This window comes from Panthera tigris, chromosome X (assembly GCF_018350195.1).
Source record: "Panthera tigris isolate Pti1 chromosome X, P.tigris_Pti1_mat1.1, whole genome shotgun sequence".
Classification (NCBI taxonomy): Eukaryota; Metazoa; Chordata; class Mammalia; order Carnivora; family Felidae; genus Panthera; species Panthera tigris.
In genome coordinates this window covers 17507546-17519936 of record NC_056677.1, presented here as the reverse complement: position 1 = coordinate 17519936, position 12391 = coordinate 17507546, and the positions used below count along the sequence as shown (strand labels likewise).

At 33.5% G+C, this 12391-nt stretch overlaps 1 protein-coding gene across 4 annotated transcripts in view; it reads right to left on the bottom strand.

Annotated features, from left to right (window-relative positions):
• Nucleotides 1-12391, bottom strand: part of CNKSR2 (connector enhancer of kinase suppressor of Ras 2) — a 297547-nt gene that overhangs the window by 124317 nt on the left and 160839 nt on the right. For all 4 annotated transcript variants that reach the window (XM_015540102.2, XM_042974263.1, XM_042974264.1 and 1 more), the window contains exon 8: nucleotides 11653-11721. In XM_015540102.2, the coding sequence (XP_015395588.2) occupies nucleotides 11653-11721 (69 nt within the window). The remainder of the gene's footprint in view (nucleotides 1-11652; nucleotides 11722-12391) is intronic.

Genomic DNA, 12391 nt, shown 5'->3' with positions numbered 1-12391 from the left:
GTGACATTTTTTTCTATGAACACGGGTAGGCCATAGCTGTATCAGTCCCATCCAGTGCTTGCTAGTTGCAACTAGATCTTTCATCTCTCATTCAAATAGTCCTTTTCCTTAGTCCTACCTGGAACTCTCTAATTTGGTTCATTTCTTCATTAGTTTCTATCTTGTCTACTACATACAATTCTTTTTTTTTTAAATTTTATGTTTATTTATTTTTGAGACAGAGAGAGACAGAGCATGAACAGGGGAGGGTCAGAGAGAGAGGGAGACACAGAATCTGAAACAGGCTCTGGGCACCGAGCTGTCAGCACAGAGCCCGACGCGGGGCTCGAACCCACGGACCGCGAGATCATGACCTGGGCTGAAGTCGGACGCTCAACCAACTGAGCCACCCAGGCGCCCCTACTACATACAATTCTTAACAATTGTACCCATTTATTGCATTGTACCATGTTCTATTGAAGGGCAAAGATGACATGGTACTACAGTTCTGGGGAAAATGATTCCCAGCTTTGGTTCTATGATATCCTAACATATCTTTAGCCATATAATTAAGTGTAGTGATTTCTTGAAATTAACTTATTTCTCTTTAACTGTTATTGAGATACTTATGGTTGACAGATTATAGTTGGTATGATAAAAAGAGGCAAGTATGTGAGTTACAACTTCAAGAAATTTGGAGCCTCCATGTTGGGATCTAAAGGTAATGGTACACACATGTGAAAATAAGTAAACTATTCATTTTTCAAGATTAGTTTTTCATTTTCACATTTGTTTATGGCTATAGTTTTAACATATTGTGTGACAGACCCAAGAAACCATGTAAAGATATAAAAGTAATTTTAAAGAATGATTGTATTCTTTACATTGGCTGCAATGAAAGCCTTTTTGTACCAGGAGATAGAGGGAGCTTTGAAAGAAGGAAGAAGGGATCCTAGTGGTGGCTAACACAAGAGACTAATCCACTAATATGGAAAGGAATTAAATAAGGTACTAAATTTTAAGAGATAATGGGTTAAGGATACATATGAAGAAAAACATTCTAATAATCAAAGACATCCAAAACACAATCAGCTAACTCGTGAAATAGTGAGCTCAACACCACCAGAAATGTTTCAATATTCTTGCAGAGGCTAAATGATTACAACAGATTTCTAAAGCCACGATACATTCCAACTCTAATGCACAGAATGGGTAGGAAAATGGAAATAAATGAAACAACAGATCAGGTGCTGGTATATTCTCTGATTGCTCATTCTCCATCTTTTCTTCCTCCTCACAACCAATAAATGTAGGTATTTACCCTAGGCTGTTATACCCCTAATACTGCATGCTGTCTTCTTACAATGATCTCTTCTCTTCCCAGAGATTCCATTAACAACTTTGTGTATATGATTCTCAAATCTAATCATCTCTGCTTCCTCGAAGAACTCTAGTGACATACTTGCAAGAGTTCAGTTCATCCATTCTAATAGCTACTTACTAATCAAGCAACAATAATTCACTATGCTATATTCTTCATATCTATATTACATTGCTTTTTTATATTTTAATTCTTAACAGCTCTATGAGGTGAACTATTAAACCCATTTCACATGTGAAAAATATGAAGCAAAAAGAGATTAAGTTTTCTCAGCTACTATTACAAATATGGTTAAGTGGCAAAGCCCGAATTCATATTCAAGTGGGTTTGATTCGAAAGCACAAAGCATTATGAGAGCAAGCATGCCCCACTCCCTAAATATCCCACTGGTAGTTCAAGAATGCAACATTTTGAAAATCAAACTCAGTATCTCCCTGCCCTCATTCAACATCAATAAAAAGTTCCTCCTCATCCTCTCAAATTTGGAGTATGGCGTTACCTATGACCACTTCCCCCTTTTTTAATCCATGTGTCCTAACGAATAGATCATAGCAACTAATGTCTTTTCTTACTGCCTTAGTTCTGGTTTGCTTTGCCTGCTAGACTTAAAATAGGGTCCTAACTGGTCTTTCTGTCTCTATAGTTTTGCAGCTCCAAAATACTGCTACAGTGAAAAAGTATTCTTCCCTTCTCTGAAGGCCCAACCAAAGAATCAACTCCTCAAATAGTTCCTTTGTCAATATGGCCATAGTTGTCTATTATTTCCCTTTCATGTGGTTCTCAGACTTCATCATGTGTTAAAATCACCTGGATTCTAAACATTTCTAAATAAAACTGGAGTCTTATTTGTCTGGATATACATGCAATCAATAAGGTGCTTTACAAATGGCAGACACTTAATATATGTTAAAAACTAGACTAGTGACATGATATAGTAACAGGAGAATGTGTTTCAGAGACAATAAGGTGCCTTGAAACTCCAATGGGAGTTTAGTTTTGTGTGTAAAACCAAGATGTATTGAATTTTTCTGTAAATGAATATACTTGATGATACTTAAGTTATAAGAGACTTTCTTTACACCAAATTACCAAATAAATTTTCTTATAAATGAACATTTGAAAAAAAATGGCATTTGCATCTTGGATACTCCAGACCTAAAGTCATAGTGATGTGATTATGACAAGAAATGTAAAAGTGAATAAAGTATGTATTTGTCATAAAAAGGCTCTGCTTTATCATACACATTATAGAAACACTTTCAAGAAGGTTTTTATTTAATCAGTAAAATGTTTATAGTGGTTGTAAGTAGTCCAAGTTTCTCTTTCTCAACATTAGAATATTTCATTCATATTAATTATGGGCTGGAATGAATCTTTTAAAAACCACCATATGCATGTTATACAAATTATGTATTATTATAAGTTATAGATAGTATATTTTTCTTATGTTGAACTACTAATATTATCTTCCTGACTGTCCAAGGTAGCACAAGCCAGTGTCTCTAAGCAATGGCAAGTCCTACCACTTACTAGTTTAGATGTAATCTCCAACTTGCACACTGAAATGTATTTTACATGCAACACAAACAGGATTAAAATTTCCCAAGAGAGTCTTTAAGGTATCCCAAGTGTTAAAAGCCAGAGGTTCTGCTTTCTTGTAGATGGGGCTTGTGATTGCTTTGATCAGGCTTTAGCAGACACCAGGGGTTCCTTGGGTGAAGGGCACCATAAGTGGCAGGTCCTTGGACAATGGGTTGCCCAGATTAGGTGTATAAGAGGTTTTGGGATTTGGTGCTGAAGAGATGAGTGGCTTCCTTTCCTCTTGGTACATAGAGGGAAGAAGTAGTCTCTGATCCCTTTAGTACATGACCTAGCCTATCTGATTCCCAAACACCTGGTGAATTATTTGACCAACACATGAAAATAATCTCTATACCAAGAAGCCAAAGTTAAAATAAGCATAAAGGAATAATTTAGGCCTATCAACCCAGAACTTCTTTACCTTTGTCACAGCTGTATTTGAAGTTACAAGAAAGCATCTCTATACCTAGACAGGGAGATAGGACATTTCTTAAACTATTTTTAAAGTTATTATCCTTCACAAGACAAAGTAATAGATTCATTAACATTTACACATGCTCTTGTGTATACACACACTCTTACTCACAAGTTGTAATGTATAAATTATACCTCTTCACAAGGGATATTTCGAAGAGATTTGAGGTGTGCCTATATGAATGTCTGATGACATCAGCCATGCTATACCCAAATGTTCTGCTCTTTTTAACCCACTGAGCCACCCAGGCACCCCTGACCAAATGTTCTGCTCTTTTTAAAAGCACTGAATAGACTTAATTCAATACACAATCCACCATGCTGTGACTGATGACACTCTATTTTTACCAAATATTTTGTTGCTGAGATATTTATTATAATGTTCTATTCCTTTGCATTACTAAAAGTTACTGAAGTAACTTAAAAAATGTTTTTAATGTTTATTTATTTTTGGGAGAGAGAGAGAGAGAGCATGAGCAGGGGAGGGGCAGAGAGAGAGGGAGACACAAAATCTGAAGCAAGCTCCAGGCTCTGAGCTGTCAGCACAGAGCCCAACGCGGGGCTCGAACTCACAAAGTGTGAGATCATGACCTGAGCCGAAGTCGGATGCTTAACCGACTGAGCCACCTAGGCGCCCCATGAAGTAACTTTAAACAAAACCTTAGTATTGTTATTTTTACAAACATTAGTTTAGGAAAGGTAATATAGAGAAAAGATAAAGGGAACAAGCATTTGGAAAGAAGGAATATGGGAATTAAAAGTTTGACTTTTATTAGGGGAAAAAATTCCACAATTTTGCATCTTTATTCATTGAACCATGCTTCATCTCATGTCCTCCTTAACTTTACAAGTCACTTATCCAGTGAAATAAGATGATGTCAAGGCATTTGTTTTTTATGTGGCTTAATTTTAGTGTGAAACTTGGACCATATTGAGTTGCTCACAATTTGATTTACATGTATGTTTTAGTACCTAATATTTTCATGTGAATTTCACAGATAGTCATATATACAATGTGTGTAGTATATTTAAGGAGAAAGCACAGAGAACACAATTTCTCACTGCTACAAAATGAACAAGTAGTCCAAGACACAGAGCCAACTTGAGGACTACAATAAACTAGTAGTTTTACCTACTGCACACCACCTTCCTGGAGGCTTTTTCTCCATAACCAACAAGTTCTGAGGGCTACATCAAAATTTCTTGGTTGGCTCATGGGGAAGATCGCGGGAGGAAGAAAACAGTCATTTTTTTCCTGTAAGTTTTACGAATCACCCACATAGTTTTCACCAAGAGTGACTGATTTACATATCCTGTTACTTGCATAATTTCCTGTTATCTATTACATATACTAACTGCAACCTTTCTGTCACTGGTGTCTTTGCTTCTGTGGCAGGCTTATTTAAAAACTGTGGGTACAGTTTAGCATCTTGAGCATAAAGCTCTCTTTCCCCTTTTCCATTTCCATATGATGTTTGGTAATATTGTGGTTTCTGAAGGCCAAAGGTTTATTTTGGGGGATTAATGGTTTACATTCATATATGCTATAGAAAATTCAATAAAAGCCAATGTTATTTTTATTTCATTCTAACATAAAATTGAGTGAATCTGAAAGCCTCTGCTAGGGAAAGATGGAGGAAGAAGGCAAATCACATTCACTTTGGGGGTGAATAATACCACAGAACCTCATTCTCCCCAAAATCAATAACATATTTTAAAAGAACCAGAATAATATAGGTTTTTAACTAAAATTTTAAAAGATATTTACATGAGTTAAATTTTAAACAATTTTTTGTTTACATATTAAGAAATTATTATATCAGCCATTCCTTCCTATATTCCATTTCTGTTCTTCTTGTAAAGATGTTGGAAATAGGCTTTTTAAAACAAAGAGTCTTAGTCAAGGAAACTAAGGAATGAAACAGAGCATTGTTATCTAAAAATCTATAGCTCCTATTTATAAGAATTTTGAGAAGGAATGAAGAAAACATGTGTATTTATGAAAAATCATGCTTAAATTTCATTTAGGAATCCAAATGGAAAATATAATTAAAAGTAACCAAACCCCTACTATTCAAAAAATAACATGCTTATAAATGTACAACTTTTGCTATGAATAATGTTTATAATATCATTTACTGTTAGACATTTAACAAAGACACATTTACTGGAAAATATAAGCAAACAGTGCAACAGTTATCTATATGTAGCAAAAAAAACCCCAAAGCATGTGTATATATGCAGATATAAGTAAATAAACAGCATTTTAAATCTTTATTAATAAAAAATATAGTTTAAAAACTTCCATAATGGCTATAAATACTTTCACTGCTGTAGTTATCTTTAGAAATAATTTTGTCAGAAACCTAATAACTCAGACAAAAAAGGTAACTCCATGTCAGCTCCAAATGGGGCCAGAGTGAACTCTCTAAGCCATTTGTTCCAATTAAAAAAAACCTCTTTATTGCCCAGTATTAGGATAGTAAGATGAGTGAAGTGTAAAAGTAATCAGTTGTTACATTACCTAAAATTTCAGCCACCAGGCTGACCAGAATATTAATTTAGTGGATGAAGTCTACATTTGAATCCTAAGGCTAAGTAACCTAAAAAAGAATTTAAGATTATTATCATTATCTCTTGAATTCCCTATTTTGTGATACTCTAATGTGTTTCCCTTTCATGCGATAATTTTGTCCTTTATCAGGCACTTAAATGTTATCTACTAATTGCCCACCTCTATTATAGACAGACAGTGAATGAGGCAATTGTGACTGGCTGACTTTTGCCTTTTTGCTAGGGGTAGGAAAAGGGCTGCAGGTATTGATACTGATTTGCAAGTGAGCTGCACACTTAGTAAGCTTAGTAAGTAAGAACATCAGCCAATAGATACATTTGAAACACAAAATAATCACTTATAAAAAAATCTCTTAAAATTGCATGTAAAAATAGTGAGATCATATTAACTGTATGTTGAAACCAAAGATGTATACTACTAATAAAAACAAACTGGAGTAACCATTTTCAAAAGCAATTATGTTTTCCTGGTGAAGCTAAGAAAAAAATGTCAGGATGTAGAAATCTGCAGAAAAAATAAATTGGTTAACAGGAAGTTATCATTACTAAGGCATCATACAAATTATCTCCTTTATATAAAACTTAATATAATAAATTTCAGTTGGTAATAGAAAACACATAAAGTATTATGTTGGATAATAAAGTAATGAATTAATTTCTCTAGGCAAAATAAAATATATAGCTTAAATCAATATGTGGAACTTTGAAACCAGTTTCCACACATTCTCATCAAATCTACAATGTTTAATGCCAAAAAGAAGAAAAAATCTATTATAACCTCATAAACTACTTATTATATAAGGTGATCTGAAATTAAATATTACTATGAGTAACTAAAATCCATGATGCACTGTTTCCTTTAATTTTTGGTAAATGACTCTTCATGATTTTTTTTCCCTTAGAAAAGATAACATTCACGTCCTGTTTTAGAATACCAATTCCTTAAAATCCTAACAGAGTTATTTTATGGTATTATCATAATCATTCATTTAGCAATATGTGAAAAACCATGCTAATATATTCAATCTCTGTATTCCAGCAACATCTTGTGTTTACAGGGATAAGACATGAGGTGCACCAGAAATACTACCATTTGAGGTCTCAGTTTTTAATATATTGGGCATAAGGAATTATAAGGTAAATACTTTCTCATCTTAGAAGGAAGAATAGAAGAAAATAGGCAAGAATAAAAAAAATGAACAATGTGAAGACTGGAGGAGAAACAGTCAAGTGAGAAGTGATGAGGATGGCAAAGGAAAGGAGAAGAAAATGGAATTAGAAAAAAAAAAACCTTAAAAAATAAAGACAATAATTTGGTAAATTAAAAGAGAGAGAGAGAGAGAGAGAGAAAGAAAGCACACATCTGGTGTTAGTCAATACCATGGTATTGATTTCACTGACTAAGCCACTCCTTGTGGAAGTCCAGGGGCTGGGTGGTAGGGTGAGAGGGAGGAGAAGGGAAAGCTTGGCTTTAATGGGCCACCACATTCTGCATCCATCCTGAATATGCTGGCTTCCCTTTTAAACAATACTCTCCTGTTGTTATGGGGTTGAAGGAACAAAAGGGTGAGGACAGAGTCAAAAAGGAGAGACTAGAGGTGAGAATAAGATAGAATAAGGGAGACACCTTTGAGAATTATATAAATGAAGTTAGAATGACCTTTCCAGATGATTCAATAGTTCTTTAATATGTTCTCCTTCCCCCAGCCCCCACTGCCACCATCTGCAAATCTTGTTGAGCAATTATTTACCATTTAGGGGGTAACAAAGACCACTAGCTCATAGAATTCATCTTCCATTTCTCACTAATCAGTGTCCAACATCCCAGCTATTTACTAATGTCTATCTTTTTTACTATCCCAACCTAGTTATTTTCCATCCCAGTAGCCTTTATAAGCCACATATATTAAACCATTTCTTGCCAGAAGGTAGTCAGGTTCCAGAAGACCTTTCAAAATAATAGTGAATATGTTTGAATATTTACACAAAATGAAAGGAAATTTTCCAAAGGCTGGATTCAACCACCACATACCCCACTCCTTTTAACTGATATTTGTAAGAAGAAAATACTTGTTTTTAGTATGGATAGAATCTTTAAAACACTTACACACCAAAAACAGTATTAACATAAAATTTAACAGATTCATTAGGAATATGCCCAAATAGATTTAATAACTATAGTCTCATCAGCTAAAAAAACGTGTTAAAAGTGCATCATGAGGGCAGAGTTGCTGGTTCAAACTATGCCGAGGTATCTCCCAGAGAGAGGGATGTAGTGGCAGATGAAGTGGAAAAAATCTTGGGAGATTCCAGCAGCTGTGAGGAGTTGGATCTTCACTGGCGGGCAAGACATGCAATAGGACTCAGTCTGCTTTGCTTGGATGTTCATGATTTTTTCTTCTTTCTACCTGGCAGCCACAGTTTCTCAGCCACAGAAGTGTGTTGATTTGAAAAGCTTAAAAGCCATTTATAATAAAGAATATAGCAATATGAAAAAGGACATAAAACTTCCAGTTTCATTTCAAATAAGAAAATATACTTTTTAAAAAAAGAGCAAACTAGAAAACACATACACCTAATTGGACATCTTGAAGATATACCATACTAGCAATTTCAAAAAATAGTATTTGAATTCATCTGTGAGTTATTCAACTTTCTCAGATCCTTAGGGAAAAATTTCAAATTGCTTTTCTATGGGTTTTAAAATAAGAAAAGTTGTCTGATTTTATATTGTACATTACTAACTTTAGCAGTAGAAAATTTTAGAATTACATAAAAATACTAACTGAGGTAATAACATTCAAAATATAAGATTGAACATTACTCTTCATTATTAGGTCTAAATTGGTTTGGAACAATATTGGCAATATCTCACTATACTGGTCAATTAATCACTGGATTAAAAAATAATATTAAATAAGTATTTCCAATGTTTTAGGTCATACCTTAACATAATTATTAAATCATAACCAACCCCGAATATCTCTGTTAATTAATGTAGGGATAGAAGGGGACTTTGTAGACTACAAATAATTTATATCTATTTCAACTAATTTATCTACCTACCAAACATTTTATAGTAACAAAAACAAGATAACTTCCATTTTATCACCTCTGTATATTATCTAGTAAGAAGTTAAAAGCATTGTATAGACCACAAAGGAGGCAACAGCAAGAGAGGGCAGACTAGGCTGCCTTTAATACAATGCACCATTCTTACATAAATATGCTTCTCATTTGAACGTAAAGAAGAAAATCTGGTAATTGATCACGTTATTAAGGAAGTCTACTTTCAGGGAATTCAATGTATTCTCCTGTCAGGGAATGTCTCTGTTACCCCCAAGAATCAATTTGTAGGCTCTAGTAGCAGTTTGCCAAGAAATATGACTCCAGTTGGTCCAATAGCTGTTGTAGGTAAAAGGGAGGAAGGGAGGCCGGAAAGTTAATTTTTATTGAGTTCTTAATGTGTGCCTGGTATTGTGACACATGTTTACATATCTATCCGAAAGAAAGGAGTGAGGAAGTAACAATAAAGTTAAATTTCTTACCTTTCACCCCTGCTTAATCTCTCACTAAATCCTGAGTTTTACTTACATGATCCTTAGAATTCTTCCCCTTTGTTTAATACTTTTATAATTTGAGTTTGGGGAGGGAATGTAACAAAATTGAAGGCCCTGGAGTCAGAGAGCTTTGAGTTGCAGGTGAGTTAAACATTCTGAGTCTCAATTTCCACAAATACTTTCTTCATATAATTATTTTAAGTAGTAAGTGACATAAAATACATGAAGTACTTAGCATGATGCTTGGTACTCTGTAAGAACTCAGTAAGTGTTGGCTATGGTTATTATTATTATGAAATGGTAAGGTGATGCTTAACTAGTTACTATGATTCGCTTAAAGCCATAAGTCAATTTCAGAGCAAAAACTAGAAGCAAGTTTCCCCAACCATCATTCTCTGTCATTTTCAATATTCTAGAATATTCCTGTGATGCAAAGATGTATTTATACATTTTCACAGTATTTACGTATTACCAATCCATATAGATTTTATTAGTTCACTTGTAGTCCTTTAAAGACTTTCATATTCATTTGTAAACATCAGAATCTTTGCTCCACAAAGAGTATCCTTTGAACAATTTTATTTTTCATTAGAGACTAATTTCTACTCTTTTAGGATTGACCAACTTGATACTGGTCCAACTATTGAAAAGATGTCATGTTTGTTAAGGTCACATTGCAAGAATGGAGGCAGCATGAACATTATAAGAGGAAGAAGTTGCCTGTCTACTGGAGTACCTGCTTTATCCCACTGCCCAAATCCTCAGTCGAGGGGACAAGAAACTTTAGTTAGGACGACCACTTTGTATAGTTTCTAGTAATGACAACTTTCTCATTATCAAAATTGTCATAGTGTGGAAAGGTTTGCTGATTACCAAAATTCTGCATTAATTAGTATTAACCTTACACCTATACGTTTAATTTTTTAAACTTTTATTCACTTAGTGAATTCATTGAAGAAACAGTATAAGTTTAATTATCAGTGTTCAGGAGCCTCTCTACAATATCACAAAGTTCTCAGTTCACTCAAAGCCAAAAATGAAATGGCTTCTGCCTCGACATTAGTATCAATTAAAAAGATTGGAGTTTTTCACGCCAGTCTTCTTATCCCCAAAATATAGCCTTTCTTTTTAAAAGTTTCTTCTATGACTAGAATAGGCAAAAAAAAATTTGGTTAAAGGGTACAATAAGAAATAATTATTAATTCTAAAGGATTAGTGAGCTATAAGTAAATATTTACCACAAAAACACATTTTTTTTCCAAGTGAAGCTTATTGTATTAATAATTATTATTTTAACTTCATTTGTTTTAAACAATACACTTTATTTTGGCAGATATAGAAGAAGTAAGTAAATCAACTGAGGCAGAAAACAAACCAAAGTGAAAAATCACGATGTTCATTTTCTAAACCTAACATTAAGAAAAATGGCCCTTGAAAGTCTAACACTGACACAAAAGTGCCGCTGTCAAGATCTTAGCCTAGAAATGGATTCATGAGGTTCACAGAGCAAGAAAAGTTTAGGAACTTATTTAGTTAAGTGCAACAGTTTTAAAACAAAAACTGTAGTCTCCTTCTGGGAAATGAAGAGCCAATTTAGCTATTAATGTTAAAATTAAAAAAAAATTGACATTTAAAATAAACCATTCTACCAGACACTTCAGTGAACAAATCAATGTTAAAGTAGTTGAATGAATGTATGCTGTTACAAAACATACCTACTAGGTAATTCAATAGTTTGTAAAGTAAAAGTTAAAAAGTTTTATCAAGAAAAGGTTGAATTTGTATGCATTTATATTAATTTCTATCCCAAAATTATTATCTCAGTTCATGGGGTGTATAACGTTATCCCATACCTGCCCATGTAGAAATGCATATGTAACCTCAGTCAACACCAATATTTCCAAGCCTTATATTAAAACCATGTTTTTAAAAAAACTATGCCTTACCTTGTATCAAATATGAATATTCATTCAGCTATCTTAAGAAAGGCTGTTCAGTCATTTTGTACACAACAGGTGTTTTATTTCAATTGGTATTCTTTTAAAGCTTTAGCAAATATTTATATTAGTTCCTCCCATTGACTCATAAGGTAATTATACATACCACAGTCTGATGGTTAACTTGAATCACTTCATCGCCAGCATGTATTTTCTTGCACCGATCTGCAGGTGACTAAATTTAACATAATGGAAATGATAAAAAACACAAATTTTATCAGTCATTTCCTTTCCCTGAAAATACTACAGTAAGTCCACATCTTTAAATTAGATCAAGACTTCAATTATCTTCTTTAAAAAATTAAGCTAATACAAATGACTACAAGTGTTTAATATATTGTTTGTATTCTATAGATAACTAAAATAATTGAAAGTTAAAATTTACTTGAAAAGTGATATGCAGTTTATTTCTTATTCATTTCCAATTTCCAATTATTTCAAAACAAAGAAGTCTTGAAGTAATATTAACTTCAATTCAACAAATTTTGAAATTCACTAAAGAATTATCTGTCATAGGCCAGAATTCAAGGTAAGATGATATCTCAGACAAATCCAGTTACTCAAGTTATAATACAAGTAAACTCTTAAAAGGGTAGTTCATCTAGGATATTAACTCAACCCTAAGAATGGTATTGTAACAAGAAAAAAATGTATTTTTTCATAGCACCTTTAGAAGGTAGGCTTATTACCAAATCAGACAAGTATGATGCAGTAATTCTGACAAGTTTGTAAATCATTACTGTAACAGAGTTGTAACTATACTCAGTTCCTGTGCTATCTGACTCATAACTGATCTTTTTAAAGGAGAGTATAGAAGAAACACATCAAGCCAATGGCTCTAGTCA